The 24,387-nt window shown below is 37.5% G+C and overlaps 2 protein-coding genes across 2 annotated transcripts; one reads left to right on the plus strand and one right to left on the minus strand.

Annotated features, from left to right (window-relative positions):
* The first annotated feature begins 6,017 nt into the window (after positions 1 to 6,017).
* LOC128483124 (homeobox protein unc-42-like) lies at positions 6,018 to 9,598 on the plus strand. The gene is made up of 3 exons (XM_053459183.1): positions 6,018 to 6,108; positions 8,567 to 8,805; positions 9,071 to 9,598. Exons 1-3 carry the CDS (start codon positions 6,018 to 6,020, stop codon positions 9,464 to 9,466), a joined length of 726 nt encoding a protein of 241 aa, XP_053315158.1. The 3' UTR covers positions 9,467 to 9,598.
* A 1,696-nt stretch (positions 9,599 to 11,294) lies between these two features.
* MCFD2 (multiple coagulation factor deficiency 2, ER cargo receptor complex subunit) lies at positions 11,295 to 15,345 on the minus strand. The gene is made up of 4 exons (XM_053458822.1): positions 15,201 to 15,345; positions 13,031 to 13,201; positions 12,654 to 12,813; positions 11,295 to 12,108 (listed from the first exon to the last, which is right to left on the minus strand). Exons 2-4 carry the CDS (start codon positions 13,186 to 13,188, stop codon positions 11,977 to 11,979), a joined length of 450 nt encoding a protein of 149 aa, XP_053314797.1. The 5' UTR covers positions 13,189 to 13,201; positions 15,201 to 15,345; the 3' UTR covers positions 11,295 to 11,976.
* Positions 15,346 to 24,387: the final 9,042 nt, after the last annotated feature.

Genomic DNA, 24,387 nt, shown 5'->3' on the forward strand with positions numbered 1-24,387 from the left:
GATAATGGAATACACTGTACATTAGGCATGTATTGTTCTGGTGCATTAATAAGCTCCCTGTGGCAATTACCACCCTTGGTAGAGATTTCACCCAATGGGGCTGTGAGAAACTGGTGTTTTCTTTCCACAGTGGGTCTCCAGCACAAACGTTTTTAGGATCACATTTCTTGACTGGTCTTCTGGATTACTCCTGCAGGGATCACACGCTATCGCATGGTGTACAGGAAGAGAGACTTGACGTAACTCTACATCGAGCCCTACAAAAGGAGGTTAACGGATACAGAGGGCATCTTTTACAATCAGGGAGCTAAAGGCAAGTGAAGGCCAAGGGCTAAAGATGCCCTCTGTATCCATAAACCTCCTTTGATATCTCTAAGTACCAGTCAATACATATAATATATATAATATATAAATGCCTATGTGAGGGCACAGTAATTTGTCCCAATATACCTGAAAGGGGCAAGGAGTTGGCAGTGAGTTGGAAGAGTCAAAAGCAGCCTCTCCACCCAGAGACCAAATGCTACTCCAGAGCCTCTGGACCAATCCCCAAAAGATCAGAGGTATGGTCATGTGACAAGATAGAATCTAGGAAAATCCTAATTATATACCTCATATATTGTTTCATCTCACCACCAACCTACGTACATTTTGATGTTTACAATGATTTCTCGAATAGTCGTTTTCCTGTGTTCAGTAATTAGAGCCATGTCTGTCTACTGTTTTATGTATTAAGCAACATCTGTATGAACCTGCTGAATACAGTCCATGTGAGCTTTGGCCCTCCTTAGACATGATATCATTGCCTTTGGTGTCGTTTGGACGAGACCATAATTCTAGTCAATGACATCTGGAGAATGTGATATTACAGCTGTGCCATTATCCAACAGTTGTGTTAATGTTAAGCATGATGATAAAGACTTTGTTATATTAATACTGAAGGTTTAGTAAATTATTTAATCCCACATGTCATAGCATTGGATAAATAAATGGTGCGTTGCAGGTCCTGGCTGAGAAAGCGAAAAGGCATTATCTCTAAATTAGCAGTTACCATAAAGCCGCGTATGAAGTAACTAAACCATGTCATGCCAAATCAAATTTGGTTTTGGTAACCTATCATTTCAGGATTTCCACTGTTTATTTGTTCCTGTGCAGTAACACATTTCTGGAGCTCGTTCCCCTGCGTTCTTTGCAATTTATTTTGATTGGGATGTTGCAATTGAAACTTGCCAGTACTAAAAGGATAAAATCACAAATTGCTAAAAACATTTCTGGGCAAATGCTCGTTTCTAGCTCATTTTTCATACAGAAACCTCAGAGGTCAGGCAAAGAGCCGTTATTGCCGCTCAGAGTCCCATTTCCTACTAGGCTTAGAAAAGTTCACACACTACAGTAGATCTCTTTATTGAAATCTACGGCAAGCTTGGAGATGTTTATGTTCTTGTGCACCACTTTGCTTCTCAGCCACTCTCTGGTATGTTTTTAGTCTAATTACAATTTGAGCCTTAAATGATGTTGCTTGTTTGCAGTCTATCTGTGCTCCACATTCCAAACGTGTCTTATATCGAGTGGATCTTAACATTAAATGCTGAGGCATGTTTGTAGTCTCTTGTTTTTTTGGACCTCGCAGTCCTGAAGGACATCAGTGTCTTTCTCCACAACCCAGCAAGAGATGCATGTGTGCTCTTCAGCTCTTCCCAGACCCATCTCACTCTGCAACCATGTGCCTCTCCACGCATGCCAATCACAAAACATTTAACCCCTTAATGACAAAGCCCGTACATGTACGGGCTCAAAATGCATTGTTTTCAATGGGTTTAGGGAGCGCCCATTGTCCTTAAGGGGTTAAAATGGGTGGAAGGGTTCTCAAAATACATAAGCCTATCCAGCGCTGCTCAAAATCATATGACCTGGTAAATTTTAGGAAAAATGTTAACATTTAGAAAATCATACTTGAGGTCTCCACAACAAATCCAGTGTGCTTACAATGTGGCCTACAACACTTTACTGCAAAGGGCTTTTCTCTGTATAAAATGTTATTTAGTTGCATTGGTTTTCTTTTCCTTGGTGAACTTGGAAGGAAAACATTTATGAATAGGTTTGGAAAATTGTTTTAACCCCCTGCAGTTACACCCCATACAACACTAGAATTTACAATGTTGGGTATTGCAGTTAGGGGATTACTTGATCATTTCTACCAAATGTACATAAAGATGTTAATTAAATCAGGCCAGGAATCAAAAGCATTCATTAATTACATTTCCTACAAGCATAATTAATACGTCAAAAACTTGTAGAACATACAAGTAAGTTTACTGTGATTCAATGGCTCCATCTAGAGGAGAAGCTGAGTTTGTACACACAATAAGAGCACAAACCTGACATAGTATGTAACAGAGTGCTTTTAATGAACAATACAAATGCTGTCAGGTCTATTGGAACAAGAATCATAGCAAGGTAGAATAGTGCGTACACCAGAATAATTCAACTTCTTCCTTCATTCATCCCTGTCTCCTTTCCCACAGCTCTGATTCGTCTCTTGCTTCTTCTTGTCCTTTTGTCTTCTTTCTTCGTTGGCTTCTACCCGTGTCTTGTTTCTTTGTCCGCCTTTCTTTAAAGGCACGTCCTCTACCCTCATTGGAGGAAAGGAGGAGAGGCTGTCCCAGTGGAAGTTTTGTGGTCACAATAACGCAGAAACACTTCTATTTTCCCGTGAATCCATCTTCGTTATTCTGGCCTTTCGGTGCGAGAGTGTGTGACTGGAGGCACCGCTCTTTTGCGGACATGCACTGGGAGGCCTGGTTCATGGAGAAGTGGACAAATAAATAAATCATAACGACAAGAAGAGGGACACAGAACAAAAATTCTTAATTATTGGTTGTCTATCCTCGTTTTTTTGGACATTCCGTACAAATTGTGTGAAACTGAAATTTGTACGAATCCAAATGCAGAAGGGTATTGGAGAATGAGCATAGTCTGCAATAGAAGTTTGCAATACTCTTTACTGAACTAGCATATTTACAAAACAAGATATAATCACATATGCCAGCAGTTTTGATGCAGGCATATGAATTAGTTTCCCTTTAAAAAATTAAGTTTTCTTGCAGAAACCAAAACTTTGGGTTGCTTTATATATTTGTTTTACATATGCTAGCTAATTAAAATTACATGGACAGATATATCTTTTTCTTGTTCTTCTACTTGTCTCTGTCTCTCGCATCTTCTTTTCTCACCTCTCTTTTCAGTGTTGTCCACGTGCGAATGTTGGTCATGCTGGGCAGGCCTTAAAGCAAAATGCACAAAAATTTGACCTTTGCTGTATGCCCCTCCCAGCATGACCGAGAATTAGCACCATGGCTTTCCCTTTAGTGTTGTGTGCCATTAAGAGAGGGGCTCATGAAACATGTTGCGTGCAGGGAGGAGAGGAGCTGACAATAGTGTTGTGTGTGGGACGGGGATGCTCAATGTTGTTGTGTACAGAGGGGCTGCTGGATAGTGTTGCATATATAATCTTGGAAGGAGCTGCTGAATAGTGTTATGGGGTTCTGCTGGATGTTATTAGGGATGGTGATTGGATAGTGTTTTTGGGAGGAGCTTCTGGACAGTTTCTTTTGTGTGGGGTCCCAGATAGTGCTGTGAGGGGCTGCTGGATATTGCTGTGTGTAGTTGGGAGAGGAGCTGCTAGGTACTATTGTGGAGGATAGAGCTTTGGGGTGTTTTGTGTGGGGAGGGTGAGAGTCTGATGGACAGTGCTGTTTGTGGGGAAAGAGAGGGAGAGGTATGGGAAAGAGAAAAAAAAAGAAAATAGTTGAAGCAAGAAAGAAGAAAGGAGGAGAGAGGAAGAGCAATTGGGAAAATAAAAAATAATAGAATGAGAGAATGAAGAAAGAAGGGGAGAGAGGGAGAGGAAAAAAGGAGGGAGAGAAAAAAGATTGATAGAGAAAATTAGAAAGCGGTAAAGTTTGAGAGAAGAAGCCCAAGTTTTTTTTTAGGAATTCATTTACCAGAGCCAAAAATATAAAACATAATACAATAAAAAAAATCTCTTAATCAATTTAATTGCATCCATGCAAATATGTATTCTGCATTTGCATTCCATACCGAGAGTAAAATCAATGTTTAGTAATAGCCTGTTCAGTGCAAACTGTGACCAAATTAGGTTTGCCGTTTCAGCTGCCGGGAAACACATTGACTTCCTACTTCAGCGTTGTCACACGTTACTGATAAATATTTAATTTTCCCATTTTGTTATATCCTATTAACAAGGCTAACGTTGACGTGATTAATAGACAAAGGTTAAATTGAGGTGGGACTTTGTACGTGCTAAGTAGCTTGAAAAAAAAGGACATAATCTATTTTAAAGAGATTGAATGGTACGCCTACTTAAAAATCAATAATTGTCCAAAGTTGCTTTTGGGCATTATTGCACGTAAATGTACACAGTAAGTGGGTCAATAGTGTTCTCGTCTGATTTATCCAATAAACAGAAGAGGGCTGGTAACCTTCATATAGGTGGGCTGGTAATAAAGCATCCAAAAGGAAATTTGGAAGATAACATACCTAATGTGTGCAATTTAAAATACATTAGCAGAAAGGGAATGCACAGAAAAACATAATAGAAACAAAGGAAAAATTCAGTCAATGAGTAAATTCCACCCAAAGCCCCTCGTTACTCTTAACATGCTGGTGGCTATATCTGGAATTTAAATACATCTTTAGGCTGCGGTCCAAAACCTACACTATTTATACAGATTTCAGTGTGAATAAGAACGAGGGGATTTGTTTACATGGAAGGCAGCACGAGGTAGCATTGTTTTCAGTGGTCAAAATCCAAACTAACAAGAAGGTAATATGATGGAAGTCTGGGTCTACAATGATGTAACTTGAGGTAAGGTCTAAAATGAAGCCCCGATGTAATTGTCAGTAGCGGCACGTCGAGTCATTGCTGTTAGGCACCGCACATGTCCAGGTGCAAAAGGAGCATATTTATTTAGAATTCTAAAATATTAAAATACATTGGTGGAAATATAGAGACATTTGAGTATTTTTATGATAGGATTCTAGCCTCTGTAGCATCCAACTATAACACGTTACTGTTCAGCTAATGTTTATTGGGTTAATTGTATGCTGTATTGTATGTAATTCTACTATTATTATTTAAAGGAGAGGGGTTAAATCCGGATACCCTGTTACACATGAGCCTATATTTAATTTTTCATTATCCTCTCGTTTTTCATTTTTAACCCCTCTTTTATATCCACATAACCTACAGCTATTAATTCATTAATATGGTAAAACTGGTTACTCCCAGATGCATCTCCCCCCAAAATCCTACAATTAATGCACAATCAATCCAACTAGTTTCTTAGCCCCTTAGGCAGTCAGTCCATTAATAATTCACGCGAGGGACAGATATGTAATTCAATAAATCTGCTAATTTAACCATCAGAGACACAATAGCATCTCCACCTGTCCACACATACATAATAAGCATTGTCCTCTGCTCTAAAACAAGGTCCACGGCTTAATCCGTAATGTTTCATGTAAACACTTCCTAGAGTCTAGAATCCCAACATTTTAGAGTAAAATTTTAGTTTAGAGGTGCTACTAAACCCTCTCTAACAATTAAACGTTGTAATCACTCTTAGGGCAATGAAACTCATTTGTGAGATTACTCAGGTGAATGTCTTCTACACAAGACAAATCTTATTGTAAACTCAGTCCTTTCTCTGTCCACTTTCTTTACATACCACCCACAGAGACAAAGCCTTTTCTTCTGGCTACAGGTACCTTTCAATGGGCAGAGATTCCCAGCCTGATGCTGAGACACTCTAGTGTCAGGTCGCAGGTTGACTTGGGGCCTTCTTAATTAGCTAAGACCAAATGTGATTGGTGGAATATTCTAACAAGGCTCAGGATGACATCACTCCGGTGCTAACTTAAAATTGAGAAAAAAGCCATCAACTGTTGCATAGCAAAACTCAAACCTCAATTGATTAGGCAAGAGAGTAGGAACGAATATGGAAGATGCCAGAATTAAAGCGTCTAAGAAGAAATGCCAGGAATATCATGAAGTCTATTCGGAAATTGCAGCTGTGACATCAACAGCAGGTACGTAACATAAAATAATTCATTTTAACTTTAGATATAATGCTCTTAATTATATTCCACAGCAAAGACTCATTACGTCAGCAGGGTATTTTTATTTAATTGTGTACAAATTACAAATTAAATCACTTATTTGTCAGAATTTTCATTATTCAAGTATTACTTTTTTTTAATTTCATTTAAAATATGAATAAGACTTTTAGGTCAATTATTATTTTATTATATCATTTTTTAATGCCGTATATGAATATACACAAGGCACAGAAAAAATCTAATATTAAACGTGATGTAGTGATTGCATCACAGGAGCAATTGTGTCGATATGTATTTATGACAGTTTTATTAATTTTCACATTGGATCAAACTGGCCACATAATGGCAAAAATCTTTAATGTGGTGAAAAATTGTGGTTTTACAAAGGTATAGTGGGAAAAAGAAACTGATATATATATTTCAGAAAATTTTGACTATTTTTGTAATTATGACCATCATGTAGCATAATAATATTAATAATAACAATAATCTATAGAGTACTGATATATTTAACCCTTCCACTCAATCCCCTATTAATTCTTCACTTTTTCCACACAGAAAAATGAAATGCTTTAGAAATAAGTACTGTTGCATTTTAATGTTACTTTCATATATGAATTTTACTTAATACAAAGTTATTATAGATACTCCAGTAATGTAGCTCATAAAGCAGATAAAAAATAATTTGTACTAAATGTGACAAATCAATTTGATTTTAGGCATCTCTGGGGACATGGGTTGTATTTTGAAAAAATAATTAATAAATGAAGCAGTGTCCCTCCTCTAGATTTCATTCCCTTAAGTATTTTGTTTAAATATCTTTGAGTTTGTAGGTGAGCTGAAATATTAATCTCTGCACTATGGCCGGCCGGCCCCAGGAAGGTTCTCCTGCAAAAAGGGCCATGTTAGGCAGGATCGTTAATAAGAAATAGGAGACTTGTAGGAGAAATATGTTTAAGGTGGCCCTACCTAATGCATAATTAAAACAGTACGTTTCGTAAAGTGCATTTATATATATATATATATACACACATATATATATATACACACACATATATATATATATATATATACATACATATATATATATACATACATACATATATATATATACATACATATATACACATATATATATAATGAAGTGATTGAAATGCTGGTTCGCCAGGTAAGTTATAAATATATAGTTACATATCTGAACAAATAGAAGAAAACACCATACTGATGAATGTAAAGACAAGAACTCTCCTACACATTGAAAATCCAACGAAAGTCAGCCTTTTTGGCCAGGTACTGTAATCTTCCTATATACATACCCCATTTTTCTCAAAAAAATGCCAAATAACAACCCTGTACCCCTTAGTTGCAAATGCATATTTTTTGTTTGCAAACCCTTTAAAAAGTAACCCAAGCAGCGTACATCTTTAAGCATTCATTTAATTGTACTAGGTGGTTCATTTGTCGATATCATATGATTACCCTTAGACATCTTCTTTGAATACATATTTGTCACATGGTATATCGATACATATTATACATATAATTAGTTTCCTGCGAGTGCGTTTTCTACAACCAAATGTATTTATTCACTTACCGTAATATGATTTTATAAGACATTAAAGACAAAAGGGGAGGTTATTATGAGTTATAAAGTGCCAACAGATTCGGGGCCGCACTGGGGTAATATAGGCATTCATGATGTAAGCATATAGAGACAGATGGTTTAGAACATCTTTATATATGATGACAAGAAAACAACAAAGACCTTTAGTGATACATAAAGGTCTCTGGTTCTAAAGCTTTGAAGGATTTTGCCTGCCGCATGTATATCACAGTTACGGTATTGTTTATATCATCACTTTTTGAAGTGTTGATACAGTTTGCGGTCTGGGCAAGATCTGGTATCTTTTTATCCCATCCCTCAATTCCATAGCTATTTGGAGGACACGTTGTAATTGAGAGGAGATAAGAAATATTCAGTCAATCGGGCAAGATTTTTGTTTTCTGCTGTAAAATTCTCAAATTTTATGGATGATTATTTTATGCCTGTCCCGTAATCGTAATCTATATTCCATGAAGCATGCGATACACATATTTCACTTTAATTTTATTATACCCATAACATATATTCAAAACCAACAGTACATTTAATATAACATTATACTTTTGTTATTTTCATGTTGCTCCATCCAATATTTGAAACCGTTCCTTTGCTTTAAAATATTTAGGACAATTGATTTACAGAAGAATTGCAGCGTTGTAAACGCCTGAAACAGAGGATAGATTTAATTTTCTAGTGAAGACATTCCAAATAAGAAACATATGTTTGGAGAACTACAAATAAACAAAAATATGAACGACTTTTAGATATTTAAACTCCTAAATTAGTCAATTCAGAAATCTAATCTGAATTTCTCTTTTTTTCCAGATATCGACGGTTCCTATAAAACATTTTCTGAAGCCTCCACCATAGAAGGGAGCTTATTATCAACAAGTAGACACATAGCCCCCCAGTACCCAACCCCTACTAGAAGAAGACATCGCACGACTTTTAGTCAAGAGCAGCTGGAACATTTGGAAACGGCATTCAGCAAGAACCACTATCCAGATATCTACTGCCGAGAGGAATTAGCAAAAATAACCAAACTTAATGAAGCAAGAATACAAGTAAGTTTACAGAGACGGACTTGGTTTAGACCATGCACCACCATCATGTCCACCATGTATGTCCCATATATCTTTTATCATAACAGTTCAGGGATTTTTTCTGTCTAGGGATTTCTACTTCTTGTAAATGACTATAGTTTTTTTGTGCTTATTTTAAGGCACTGGGATTACATTAGTTATTTTAATACTTTTTACTGATATATATATATATATATATATATATATATGAAAATACAAATGTAAAGAAGTTTTCACTTAATTCTAGGTATGGTTTCAAAACCGGAGAGCAAAGCATCGCAAGCATGAAAGAACACACCAGAAGTCATCAACCCCAAGTGGCACATTAACGTGTAGTGGGTTGATACCAGGCATGTGCGCCATGTCCTCACCAGCTCGTCAGTATCAGTACTCTCACCCTCTCAACCATATCCCCCGCTTCACATCGATGGCATCTACTGGCTATCACCCACCTGCAGGTGTCGGTCAGTTCACTTGTACTGCCAATCACCCCCATTTAACATCCGCTACTCCCCCATCGCGCCAGCACGACGACTGGTACAATTCTCTGAGGTCTATCAATTCTCCAAACGCTGGATTGTCTTCCTCCATGATAACTTTAACTTCAATGGCCGCACTAGACCCACCAACACATTGGAACTAGGACATTCGTTCAATGGAAAATTCATCACAAGTTATGACTTGACAAATAATAATTCTGGACATAAACAAAATAAAATGTAAAAAGAATAAACTGGATGCCAAAACGCTTAAGTATTGTTCACATGTTGCAAAACATAACATACATGAGATAAAAAAGCCACATCTGGTTAATCACTGTCACCTTCCCCAAATCAGTTTTTATTTAAAATAAACCATACGTACCTATAAAGACTCATCTCATTCGTATATCACGGGGAAAAATAGCATAACACCCTGTTCTCAGGAGCTGTATGATGATTCTTCCTCATAAACGGAGTATGGGTTATTTTATAATGTATATTTGGGGAGAAATAGAGGGCACATAGGAAAGTGTTATTTATGTCATAGCTACCTCTCCCCATTTAATAATTTACCTATTGTGGCTGGTTTAGGACAGTTTCTTTAAGTGGGTGGGGGGTGATACATAATCATTAGATATGCTAGTCCTATCTTTTAATACAGATCTCAGCTTAAATAAGGCATAACTGCTAAATATCACCGAAAATTAATTATATTGATGGAAAATATAGGTAGTTATGAATTTAATTATGCCAATGGTGGCAGTAACACAACCAACAGTGATGGAGAGTGTAGGAAACCATTTTTAGGCATCCTGAAAATCTACAACTTATGATTTGAAAATGTTTTTACCCTTGTCCTTCATCTCCTTAGGCTTTATCATCCCATTAAATATATTTATTGAGCTGTTCATAGCACTAAAGCCAAGAACCTCTGGTAAGGAAATCCGGCTCCAGAAAAACAGGAAATTGTCATGTTAGAATTACAAACTGTTGTAACCCGCCATATAAAATATACAATATAAAAAAATCTAAAAACCCAGAAATCATGTGTCGTTAATTGTCATAATCAGCGCAATATGGAACGTTATCTTTGTGTCCCATTCAGTATAAATTAAGTTATGTAAAATAAAACAGTTCTGGTGACAGTTCCGTTTTTCTTACATAGAAATATAAAATTTGGCAGCAGGTAAGAACCATTTGGCTCGTCTTCCTGTTGTAACTTTAAGGGCTCCTTCGTTTCATCCCAGATTCAGTATAGCCACACGCCTATCCCATGTATGTACATTTCCTCACTATAATCACCTCCACCACTTCTGCTAGGAAGCTGTTCCATCTATCTACCACTCTCTCGGTGAAGTAAAACTTCCTTATACTACATCTAAGCCTCAGATCCTCTAATTTTGGATTATGACCTCTTGTTCGAACATTTCTCATCCTTTGAAATAAAGCTTCCCTCCTGCACTTTGTTAAATCCCTTTAAGTATTTTAATGTTTCTATCACATCTCCCCCTCTTTCCTCCAGGCTATACATATTAAAATGCTTCAATCCTTCCTGATAATCTTTATCCCGCAAACATTTACCGTTTCAGCAGACCTTCTCTGAACCCTCTCCACTATGCCGTATCCTTACTGCATGTGGTTTCAACACTGAATTTTAAAAGGAAAATGTCCACTATATAATATATATATATATATCTATATTATCTGTACACCATAAAAAGTTAACCTGGAAACTGGACCTGTGCTTTATACCATGATTTTCCAAAGAGAATATTGCAAATGTGATATGTACTTAAAATGCATCCTGCATACAAAAGTTTTATTTGCTAAATAACAACAGTTAAAATATTGTGACACATTACATAATGATTATGAAAAATACTATTTGTAAAATAAATGAAAGAAATCCTGAATACTTCTAAAAGACATCGTCGTCTTCCGAGAAACTGTATGTTGGTTATGCCGATTAATGAATGAATTAAAATAATGTTCTTTTTCCGATGTGAAATTTGCCATTGCGGTTTATTTCATTTCCAGGACTTCTTGCCCCGATATCCATATTCACCGTTTATTGAAAAGATGACTGATTCGTAGATTTACTTTACTGGGAGTTTAGCTCAGCTACTTGGATTCAATGAACGAGGTTTCAATCACCCACTCAAGGTTTGGAGAATTTTAACCAAAAGTTTGAGCAGATTTTTAGTAGCAATCAATGTTTTTTATTCAAAGACTTCCCACCTTGGGGGGTAGATTTATTTTTAGGGCCCTTAATTAAAAATTGACTTGTTTCTCTGTTTTGAATGCAGGTCGAAAAGCTCACAGCAAACGAACCGAGATTTGCTCGTTATGGTGAACATACAAGAACCATAATAAAATGATGTTTCAGCGCTCAGACAACCAAAACAAAAAAATTCTATAACACTGACCTAAATATGTTCATTTATAAATTAAACCATCTAAATTATGCTTTTTGCTGTACATATCTATGTACATGATGGACATATAGCCCATGATATATACCACTGCATATAAATTACACACGTCCATCTGAACCGATACCATGGACTACAGACACATCACACAGAAGCAAAGGCTCAGGTAATAGAAACTAAAATTAACCACATTTCTCCGGGGCACATTTGGGGTCATAATAAAGCATTGTCCAAGGTGTTCATTCCATTGATCTGGCAAATTCAGCATAGTCTATGTATCCATCATTATTTTTGTCATCGTCTCTTAGAACCTCATCTATTAAGTTAGTCAGATCTTCCTCCTTAACGGGGGGAGCGTGTTCATTGCCGCCCTAAAAAGGAAAAGGGAATAAAAACAGAATCAAAATTGGGTAGAAAACGTTGTTCTGATGCTAATACTCTTATTATTCATTTCCAAAGATTGATAAAAAAAAAACGGAGTGGGCATAATGAACATTTCCTCTGTTGTTACAACCACCCCCCAATTAAATAAATATACATTAAGGTGGGGGGCAATCTTGATATGATTAGGAGCCAGGGGTGATGCAGCATGAGAACATCAATATATAAAAAAAACAGGAAAATATGAGACGATTTGGCAGTAAACTGAGATTTTGATTTTTGCCCATTAAACCCCTGTGTTTTAAGCTGCTTATGAGGTGTATTCCTTATAGAAAGTGTTGGACTAGGTGTATAGCAGAAAGGACATAATTACAAAATAACACAGACTTTCTAGAACGCTAGGCCTCAAGATATTTTTTGTTGCACAAGCACAGGTCAGAAGTACAGAAACCAATGAATGGATCCACCTGAGCTCACCTGAAGACATCGTGTACAGGAGTTGCTCACTGGTTTAGTAAATCATAAAGGCACTGACCTCTTTATTAACATGTGAGATTGCAGCTGCCAACTCGAGGCCATCTAATAGATTGTTTCCATCATAATCATGCATTTTGAAATAGTGGAGCTGTAGTTCCTGAGGGGACATCTCAGTCTCTGGTTTCTCAACAACCCCTTCTAAGTGCTCCATGATGTGGCTGTTAAACAAGAACCAAAACAGTATGGATTACATACACATACATAATATATATATATATATATATATATATATATATATATATATATATATATATATATATATATATATATATATATATATATATATATATATATATATATATATACACACACACACACACACACATACATACATATATACACACACACACAATTACAGTAGGAAAAAACCCTTACTCTTTGTCGTGGACGACATTCTTATCAAATCGAGATCCTTGGTGACCATGTTCCTCCACTTTTGGATGCGCATGGTCATCAGCAATTACCGACAATACTAATGTTGCAGAAACCAGCCCGCATAAAAGAAAGGATGCGTAGGTCTTGCGACAAACCATGATGATCAATCACCTTAAAAAACGAGAAAGGAAAATAACAATATTAAAATAAAAAAGTTGCTGTATTCCTTACTTACGATTCTACTTTTAGTGCTTTACCACCACCAAATAGATCAATATACTGTAGACTCATACAAACTGAATTAAAACAAAAAAATGGCTATTGGGGAAATAGCCTGTACTGTATGAACAACACGCTATTTCCAGAAACGCATATATCACGTGGAGTTTGAACTCCACATTGCTCTTGGGGATCCTACAAAGTAGGGTTGGAAACCAGCGCCAGTCAGGGAGACAACCACAAGAGATTCACATATTACTGGAATACATGAGGACAATGTGCGGTCCCTAAACCCATTGAAAACAATGCATTTTGAGCCCGTACATGTACGGGCTTTGTCATTAAGGGGTTAATCATATTGGGTTTGTTCTGAACAAAAATACAATGCAACGTAAAAAAAAGTAAGAAACAGGAATCCCCAGATGCAAACACTACAGAACTAGAAAATTGGAATATTAGGTGAAACCCAAGAAGTCTCTCTCACTTCTAAAACAGAAAGCAGTCCAGGTGAGATTATTTAAACCGTGACACATCTGCATCAGCCTTTCAGTGTCCTTCGTACGTCCCGGGGCTGGGAAGCTGCCAAACCCAGATAAAGCGTATCTTGTATACTTTGCTTTGGCAGAAGAAACACGCAGCACTCAGCAGCTCGAAGTAAGCAACGGGGAAAACTAAGCAGATAATCACATAATACCATAATAGCTTCAAACGCACGAATTTGCTACAACGTTTCCCTTATAAAACACAACTGCTTTTTCCTTTTAATGTAAAGAGACATCACATTCACTTTAATGTATATTATAGGTCCCTTTAAACTTACATGGTGTCCCCTGCTGGGAGTGTATTTGTCCGAACACATCTCCCCGCATGGGATTTACTTACCGCCAGTCAGCTCCAAGGCTGGCTCAGTGAACGTGTGGGGATCTAACAGGACTCCCATGCGCGAAGGATCATATTAATTTCAGTAAGAGCTTTTCCTTGCCACTGATTGGCTGCTTCAACCTATAGGAGCCGTGAGGTCACCTGCGGGTACTCCTCAAAATAGAAACATTCTATCTTTAACATAAGCTTTTCTAAAACACCTGCTCTTCTTAGATCCATAACGTGTAAATACTAACTTGTTTATATCATTATGTAGGGAGTATAATTATATATTATATATACACACACACACACACACACACACACACACACACCTTTTGGATTCTCGTTAGGCGAGTGACACATCTGGGCCCTGCCTATAAGCCTGGCTTTCAACACACTCAGGGAATGATCATTTCCAGGTAGTGGTTGCAAAACATTTAATATCATAAAACCGCATCAACCAGATCTCAGATTTCTTACGTGGAACTTTTCTTATTGATATTTTCAGAATTTAAGACAGGTTTTAGTTCCAACATTTCAATTCCTATTTTGTACAACTTTAAATACTTTTTCCTTTCGTTAGTTTATTTAGATGAAGCTAATCAGGTCTTTAAGGGTGATATCCGAAGCTCGTGAACAGGATCAGCATAAAGTACCGATCTCAGGACTGCCTGACACATCGCGAGAAAGCAGCAGAGATCTACAGGACAATATTATTGCCGTGTACCGATTCGCATAGCATCATCATATGCCACAGCGCTGTACAAAAACAAGTAGTGCATCACATAACAATTTAGAGGAACAGGAGGTAAGGAGGGCCTTGCTCAAAGAGCTTACAATCTAGAAGGGGGTTGGGGTGTATTACACAAGAAGTGATTTCGCTAAAGAAAAACACACAAGAAGTTATCAAAACGCGTTAGTCGTTGGGAAAAAAACTTTCCCACATGTCTACACTTTGGCTTCTAAAACCATTGAAAACCGCGTCCAATGGCAGTGAGAGGGTACTATGAGTCACCCCGGGTGAAAATACGCCATAAACATCTTTGAGCCACAGTAGGGCGCCCTCTTGTTACTAGTTTTTACGCACCGTATAATCGAAGCGGAATGCTGCTACCCGGTGTCCCAACCACCGACCGCGAGAACCAGACCACGGCGGAACTTACTCCTGACAAATGTTATCAACCGGCTGAGCCACAAGCCCCGCCCCACTAAGGGCATTCATTCCGCTTTCAGTAATTGTGCACTACAGGCCAAAGAGAATGAGCACCGAGCTGGATGGACCCATTTACTAGGAGCGATCTGTGTGGTGGTGTTCTGCTGGTCACGTCTGGTAGTTGGTGTTTGAACATGCGCAGGCTGGCAGTGAGAGCTGGCTGATTACTATTGGGTCCTCAGTCATCTCTCTGTCAGGGAGAGGGGATAGGTGGGCGGGAGCAGCGGGGGTCTCGCTTGTGTCAGTGTGACTCGCTGGCAATTGCGGGTTGTTGTGTGTGTCACCCAAAATTAGTAACGTTATCAGTAGGATTTGAGTGCAGCCTGTTAGGACAGCCATTATTCGTTTACATTAATACATTTACACAGAGACTCGGATAGCCCGGGGCGAAGACTCAATGCAAAGTGAAATCCATGTGCTTCTAGTCACAAACACTGCATTATCTTAACGCACTTTATTGAACTTTTAGTATAAAAGCATGATTATAGTGGAGTGGGAAAATTATTTTATATTTGTGTATTTGAGAAAGTTCTTCTTGCGGCAGTAAGCCAAACCGTACAAAAAAAATTAAAAAAAACATCTCCAATATCAAATATAACCTCCCACAAAAATACATCCAATTCCCAAATAGATAACAGACCCCCTTCCCGCTTACCAAGGAAAAACTTCTTAAATCATAAAGGCCTTGAGTGTGGTGCGGGGCGGTTTTTTCTGAGGTCGGGGCGTATTCCAGTTGGTCATGTTTTAAGTACACGTAGAGTCTGGCTGCAGATAAGAACTATTCAGCCCTCTATTCTACTTTTTCATTTTTTTAACACGCTGCATATATTCCTTTTTCTGTGTAATTTATTAAATGAATCCCAAAATAGAGAATTTAATTTGGAAAATGTTTCTAATGCTGGCTTTGTTTTACTGTCGACATCTCATTTAAATTTAATGCATTGTTTTCAATGGGTTTAGGGACCGCCCATTGTACTTAAGGGTTAAAAGACCACGGGTGACTTAATATTCGTGGATATTCCCTTTCCATGGAAAGTTTTACATTTGTGACTTGATAAATAAAGAGTAGTCTGAGATTGTTGGCTTTCAGAAAAATTTGTATTTTATATGCTTTCAGTGCTCCTTTAAAAAGTTCCAAGGTATCAGGTCGTAGGTTGTAAAGTTCTACTTCAGATGTAGGTTGTTACTAAGGGATTACTTATCTCCTTCTACAGTTTGCATTGCCATTTAGTAATTTATTATATACCATTTATATATAATTTATATACCAATAACACTTATTTTTCTGTTATAACCAAAGCACTTTGTGTTTGAGTCCATTCGCTCTTGATGTTTAGTGAACATACATGGTACACGCTCGACTGTGAGGCCCAACACACGCATCGTTATTTGTAGAAACAAATATTGGCTCTTTAGCAATATTTGCATTTTTTTGTCAATAGTATAACACTGCGACCTCCAAGCGCACATGCTTGATGTGCCAAGCTTATGCAAGAGACTTGCAGCTAAACGGGGTGTGGGGGGGGGGGTTGAATAGTTTTCTTTTTTTTTTTTGTCTTATTTCTTGTTTGCTTCACAATAAAAAAAATGCTTTGCAAAGGCATGTTGTGTAAATCAAGTGATACAAAACCCCAACAAATGCATTTTATTTCCAGGTTGTAATGCAACAAAATAGGGAAATATGCCAAGCGGGGGGAATACTTTAGCAAGGCACTGCAGATATAAATTATTACATATTGCAGGAGTAGTAAAGTAATACTATGCTCACAGCTTACAAATTTGCGGGGACAGTCCCTTAATCAGGGAGAGGTAAGAAGATGGAATATCCAAAGGGCCGAAAGCCCCAGGAAGTTAGTGAGTGAACTGTGATGTGACATCACAATGCTGCTCACGTATTGTGGGCAGGGCAATGCATGACATCACCCAGTGTGGGACTCTGAAAAGTGTGTGCTCTGGGTGCATTGTCAATAAGCTGAAGGCACAGGTTATCATGTCAGAGTTCATCCCAACCTGATGAGCTGAAGGACATACCTCTTAAAATGCACACTGTTTTTTATGGAATTGTATGTGCATTTTAAATCTAGCGCTTTCTACTACAAGTGAATGTTTAATATGTTTAATGGATCCTTAAGAATTTAAATACTATTACATTATTTTATGGACTTGGAAAGGTTCTGCTTAGACAGTGTCCAATACACAGGTTTATGGATCATCTGTGAATACATATAACCTGAAAGAGATTATGATGCAAGATACTGGTGGCTAATTATTAATATAGTTTAGCTTCTGCTTGTTTTTTTTATAAATAATAGTAAGCTAAAATAAATATGACCTTTGTCATTTGATGAGAATTAACTACTTCAACTGTGGTTTAAGGGTAGAGACATGTGATACAGGGAAGAACCCAATAGTGTCACGTTGATATATAATGCTGCCAATGGTTGTGGTTTTGTTGCACTACTAAAATATTTCATATCCTGCTTTGGTATGTGCAATCAGTACTTATTATTTCCCATATTTTGGTTAATAGGCTGGCCACACTGTGTACTTTGTTCTGTGCCCCATAATAAAGCAAGTAGATATAGGGACAGACTACGCAGGGTAGAGTGACTCTAAAAGAAAGCGCTCTATAAATGTTTCACTATATATGTTCTTCTGAGATTATCACGCCAAAATATGCATTGTGAAGAGCCAACCCATAAAGTGTCATAATACATTGTTAATGAGAAGGGAAATTATTTTTTTTCATCTTAATCAAACTTAACTCTTGACTCTTTATCAACTGTACCAATACTTGAAAGAATGATAAAATGTTAATTCTTCCATATCATTTTATAAAAAAAAATTATAGCTTGTAAGATATATTAAGATATATTGTGGGGTATGTGTGAAAAGTGATTGTTGTGGAAAGTTTGTAAAGTAGCCTTATCAACACAGCAAAAATGGAATGGTACAGTGAGCAGAAACATTTTATTGGCACCAGCATCTTTTTTTACATAACCACTATTAACAATCAAAGCCCGCTGCGTGACATTGCAGAGCAAACATCACGTTAAACAAATAAGACACTTAATATACAATATTAGTTAACCAACACATGATAAGCTATTCAGGATTACATGCTTTATTAGATGCTTCCAACACTGATCTCAAGGCATTGTGCGTGCCAGAAGAAGATTGAAATACGTGTTTTAAAATGCAAACGTTTTACTTCTTTGTGTGTACCAAAAGACACATATTTTCACTGATAAGGTGAAAAAGTTAAAGAAAATTACTTATTTGTAATTTGTTATTTAAACTCCAAACTGAAAGCCAGAATACCAGAATTCCCATTCAATCTGTGGATTAAAAGGACTTCTAAAAAGTCTTGGTTAATTGTAAATTGATCAGCGTCTGGTTTTACTTGTAATAATTCAATATCGTGAGAAAGGAGTGCTACGGCTAAGTGGGTGTCACTAACAATAGGACTCATTTATGTAGAAGGTAGCATGGATTTACAAGGGTTTTGATTAGAAATCAACAAGGAGTGGTGACCTGGGAAGGAAATTCTACTGCTAGTAGTCCCGTGCCAAGAAAAACAAGCATTAAAGAATGGGGTCCCAAGTGATGCATGAAACAACTTGTAAGTCTTGCTGCACTAGCATGCACTATGCAATCTTGTCTAAATTAAAGGGAAACATTGCAGATGATCTTCAATTTTTTGTTATTTAACTTAAAACATTACAATTATTCAGTTCTGGTTTGAAAAATTTGAACAAATAAAGTTTACAAATGGTGAAAAAACAATTCAAGCAAGTACTCCCAGTTTCCTCACATCTAATTTAGATTTTTACTTTATTTATCGGTTGAAAGTGCAGCAATAACATATTTTTTCACTGATTATCAGCTTTGAGCTGTATCTCTCCCTCTTCTAGGAGTGTGGCTTAATGTATGGGTGGGGTTAACCCAGGCAACCTTTAGTGGGAGGAATATAGGCAGGGGCCGAAAAGGGGCTGGAAGTGGGCATGACCAAACACCACTCGCTGGCCTGAAGAAAGAAGAAACCCCGCTACCCAGAAAAGAGGTCTTCACATGGAGAGTCTATGGCTATGACTTTCATACATACGCAGTTACTCAAAAAGCCACTATACCACCTCAACCTTATTTCATCTAATATTTTTCCATTTTATTATAACAAACACCTTATAACAAAAACCTTTTTTGAATTAATCCCTTAATGACAATTGCCAGTTCTGGCACGTCATGCACTAACATCCGGTAATGACAGTTGACGTGCCAGGACCGTCATGGCTTTAAACGGCTGTAGAAAGCTATCTACATTCGCTTTCTACACCCAAACACTGAGCAACACTGAGATCGGCATCAGGGGCCATGTCTGGCCCCTCCCCAGAGCGTCAACGTCTGCCATACGCTGGCGGACGTCTGTTTTAAAAACGTTTTGGAGGCGATCAACGTTAAGTGGTAAATGATATGATACAATCAAAACAATGACATCTAAAGAAAGCCCTTCTTGTCCTGAAAAAAAACAATATATAACTTGTGTGGGTTCAGTAAAAGAGAAAGAAGAAAATTACAGCTAAACACGAGCACCGCATACATGGTAAAACAGCCATTGTCACAAAGGGGTTAAATTACACCCAAGTTTCTTCCCAAATATAAATAGCAGTAAATTCCAACATTGGACATATATTATTATTATTATTTATTGTTTTATATAGCGCCATCAAATTCTGTAGCGCTGTACAATGGGTAGACAGGACATAACAAGTAGAATGTTACATTACAAATTGACTATGAAACAGAGTGAATGTTTATGTGTTAGCGTGTAAGTGTTTTTTTTTTACCATGTGTGTGTTAGAATGAGTGTGTAAGTGTGAGACTGCAAATATGTGTGCCAGTGCATATATGTCACTGGGCAAGGGGCTAATGGGGCCACATTGGTTTACCCGCCAGCCCTGTCCTGATTAGTCGTATATTATACTCATGCAATGGCAGGGTGCATTCTGCTCCTCCATATGTTTTGGGGCATGCTTTTAGCTTTCTGGTGACCAGGATACTCTGTTTTTGTAGAACTATAGGCATTTCATTAGTGCTCAACAACAAAGGGGCTGCTTAGGGACTTCATGATTACCTTACTGAAATTTTGAGTAATGAGTAAAGGCTGAGATAACCCTGTATAAGGCATAATTCAATGTAGAAGGACACCTTCTAGAAATCTTACTGCACCATATAAAGTGCCAGCCATAACCCTCCCGGTTGGACTTTCATAATATATGGTGAACTGAAGGAGCTGAAGCCACAACTCTCCTGTTAACACTTCCTAGTGAGTAAACGCCTTCATTGCAACACTTGTTATTTTAGTTTAAGGTTCACAGCGCTGAAAATGAAATCTACCAGATCTAAGATTTTTTTTTAATGAACAGATCAATATAATTTCCAGCTGAAATTTGATTTTATGCTAAATGGATTAGTCTGTCAAATAACACAATGATTAAACTTCCTTCCTACATCATTATTTATGGAACATCCATTTCATTTGTCTGAATAAGTAAAGGGAACACACAATATACCAGCCCTCTCGTGTATTGAACCAATGATAATTTTGTAAAGCAAAGAAAATTAACTCCTAAGGCATTATTAACATAGTCAATAGAGATTAACTAGAAAATTTAGTCCATTGCCATTTCCTTGTAGAGTTTTCAAATTGCCCAATTAGCCTGTGCAGAACTGCAGTTTAACATTGTTCAATGGATTTTTTTATTGTACTGGCTTTTTTAATATATATTAATTGTGATGTCAATAGTATCAAAACATGTTTAAATGGTGACAAAACCATAATAATAAACATGAATAATGATACCTTGTGGGTGTCACAACCAAAGAGTACATCATAGTTCATCACATACTTCATTTATTAACATGTAATATAGTCGCCATCCTGTCTCCTCGTGCTCTGAAAATTGTTTGTATGTCAAACAATCCTGCAGAGACTGCTCATTTCTCACATGGTATCCTAAGCCAGTCTCGCTGGTTTCTGTGCCACTGGCAGCCATCATCTGCCCCATTAATCACAGTGACTCTGCAGGATCCCTTAAAAATTTGAAGATATATATTGCCAGCTTAATAGCTAGTAGATTAAGGCAGGGTTGATTTTTTTTTTAAAACAAAAAGGCACGGTTCCTAATAAAGTCTGATGTATTTTAAGAACAATATGATTTCATAAGTTATGGTGGGTAAAAGGTGATGGAAACCCTTCCACTTAAATTTAAGGGGTAGTAGAAGTATTATTAAACACTCATCTACAGACACCAGACAAGCCAGAAGGCTTGTTTTCCCTCAGTAATCTCTTGGTGCTTCCACAACCACAAGGGATTCTGGGTAGGCACACGTAAATAAGGCTAACAATTATCACCTTTGCCTCTATATCCACTTTATACATGGATCCCTTGAAAGTAATTGCCTGCTGTATAAGACAGCCTTTAAACAAAACTCAGGAAGAGGTGCAGTAGCCAGATCACCACTCGCAGACCGCTGTTTCATCCTTCATGGGACTCGTCAGCACAAGGTTATAATACTGGCTTAATAGTTGAGGCTTGGGGTAGCTAAGAAATACCATTACATAAGTTATGGTGGGTAAAAGGTGATGGAAACCCTTCCACTTAAATTTAAGGGGTAGTAGTAGTATTATTAAACACTCATCTACAGACACCAGACAAGCCAGAAGGCTTGTTTTTCCCTCAGAAATCTCATGGTTTCATAAACCCCCCCAAATAAATTTTAAAAAAAAGTTTGCAAGTTCGACAGAATTAATATCCGTGAGTGCGGACATTTAACTGTAGCAGGGTGGAGACCAGCGGTGACCCCGCTGTGTCAGTTAAATGTCTGTACTTTATGTACCCTAATTTAACTTCCCAGATGTCTAGACCACCTTAACTTCAGATATGGCAGATTGGAGAATCTTGTTAAAAATTGTCTTAAAACATTTAGGGGTGATGCCTGCATTTAGACAGCTTTAGACAGCTGGAAAGTTAAATTATGGTACATAAAGTATATATTTTCAGAAACTACACCCCTTGGCGCATCAAATGAGGGGCTGCATGTATTCGTAGCACAAGACTGGAGTGCGCAAGACATAAATTAACTTGTCGCTTTTAATTTAATTTATTTTTTAATTTTAGAAGTGTGATATTCACTTATTTGTTGTGCACGTCAGATTTGTGATACAAATACAACTAAGACCTCATTTGCTGCAGCTGGGGCTGTAGTTTCTAAAAATATATAGTTTCGTTGGTATATTTTAACATCCCGGGCAGCTAGAGCTGTTTAATTGACGGCAGCCATGCATTAAATTTAAAGATGTCTTTTGTGATAGTCTAATAAATTTAACTTTTAGCTATAAAATATTAGAAAAACACAGTCTACTGTTCTCAATTTCTGTTTATTTTAGACCGGTTACCTACTACAAATATTTAGCAACACAGCTTTTGATATTAGAGTTTAGAAAAATAACATTACGAACTAGTTTTTATAGAGTCAGAAGTGAAAAATTACACTTTTTTTCCCCATTTTTGGCTTTATTTTGCAAACCTAATGAGACATACACATATAAAAATGGTATATTTGGAATCTGCTGGGTGTGCTGAAAAAAACAATATATGGTTTGTATAGTTTATTTACTTCTAAACGCGTTTAAACGTGAGATGCACCAAAATGACGAAAACCAGCTTAGCACCAGGGTGGGAAATGGTTTAGCAGCCAAGGGGTTAAATAAAATATATTCCCATGATCCGCTGGTCTCCCCGCTGCAACAGTTAAATGTCCACACTGGTGGACATTAATTCTGTCGAACTTGCAAACTCTTTTTTTCTATTTATTTTGGGGTTTTTTATATTAACTGTTAGACAAAAGGATCATGGGAATCTATTTTATTTGAATAAATGCAAATGAGCACACTGCCACATATGGGCTAATATATGTTCGGACACAATGCTGCCCTCTATTGGTTATACATTGAGTAGCATTTTTCCATATGCTTGAAATCCAAAGTTATTATGCTACTTAATGTATCTAACCAACAGAGGGCAGCATTCTGTCCGAACATATATTAGCCATATGTGGCAGTGTGCTCATTTGCATTTATTCAAATAAAATAGATTCCCATGATCCTTTCCTGTAATGGTTTAATACAAAAAAAAAAACCAAAATCAATAGAAAAAAAGAGTTTGCAAGTTCGACAGAATTAATGTCTGCGAGTACGGACATTTAACTGTTGCAGCGGGGAGACTAGCGGATCATGGGAATATATTTTATTCAAATAATTAATAAATAAAAATGAGCACACTGCCACATATGGCTAGTATATCTTCGGACAGAATGCTGCCCTCTGTTGGTTATACATTGAGTAGCATAATAACTTATTATGCTACTCAATGTATCTTACCAACAGAGGGCAGCATTCTGTCTGAAGTTATAATAAGTTATTATGCTAAATTAAATGTCCGTACCAGCGACTTTGTTGGTCGCTGGCACGCACATTTAACTGACACAGCGGGGAGACCAGTGGTGTCCCCGCTGTGTCAGTTTAATGTCCGTACCAGCGACTTTTAACTGTTGCAGCAGGGTCCCAGGTTTTTGTCCCCCCCCCCCAACTAGGGGTAAGGGGCTGTGCGAGTGAGCCTATTGGTCGCTTGCACGGCCCTTTAACCTACGGATTTCTGCTCCCGTTATCCAACGCAGCATCGCTGGGGTTAACGTGGGCGGAAACCAGGAGTTAAAAAGGCCGTGCGAGTGAGCCTACTGGTCACCTGCAGGGTCTTCCTCTGGCATCAACCAATTGGTTGATGCCAGAGGAAGACCCTGCAGGTGACCAATAGGCTCAATTGCACTGCCCTGTAACCCCTGATGGCGAACCTGCGGATTTCCGCTTCAGTCAACTCCTGCGATGCTGTGAAGATAAGGTAGGCTAGATGGGGAAGGGACCGGGGAGATTAGTAGACAAAGACGATCACTAAGATTCTTCGTGTGTCTTAGTCTTCGCCTACGTTTTATCGGCACTGTATTC

Source organism: Spea bombifrons, chromosome 3 (genome assembly GCF_027358695.1).
Source record: "Spea bombifrons isolate aSpeBom1 chromosome 3, aSpeBom1.2.pri, whole genome shotgun sequence".
NCBI classification, from domain to species: Eukaryota; Metazoa; Chordata; class Amphibia; order Anura; family Pelobatidae; genus Spea; species Spea bombifrons.

What these genes read in the sequence shown, in the direction of transcription:
- LOC128483124 (XM_053459183.1), top strand. Translation starts at nt 6,018, where the DNA reads ATGGAAGATGCCAGAATTAAAGCGTCTAAGAAGAAATGCCAGGAATAT. An exon ending in AGCTGTGACATCAACAGCAG is followed by an intron (nt 6,109 to 8,566) that starts GTACGTAACATA and finishes CTTTTTTTCCAG; the next exon opens with ATATCGACGGTTCCTATAAA. An exon ending in TTAATGAAGCAAGAATACAA is followed by an intron (nt 8,806 to 9,070) that starts GTAAGTTTACAG and finishes ACTTAATTCTAG; the next exon opens with GTATGGTTTCAAAACCGGAG.
- MCFD2 (XM_053458822.1), bottom strand. Translation starts at nt 13,188, where the DNA reads ATGGTTTGTCGCAAGACCTACGCATCCTTTCTTTTATGCGGGCTGGTT. An exon ending in AATGTCGTCCACGACAAAGA is followed by an intron (nt 12,814 to 13,030) that starts GTAAGGGTTTTT and finishes CTTGTTTAACAG; the next exon opens with CCACATCATGGAGCACTTAG. An exon ending in TCTCACATGTTAATAAAGAG is followed by an intron (nt 12,109 to 12,653) that starts GTCAGTGCCTTT and finishes TTTCCTTTTTAG; the next exon opens with GGCGGCAATGAACACGCTCC.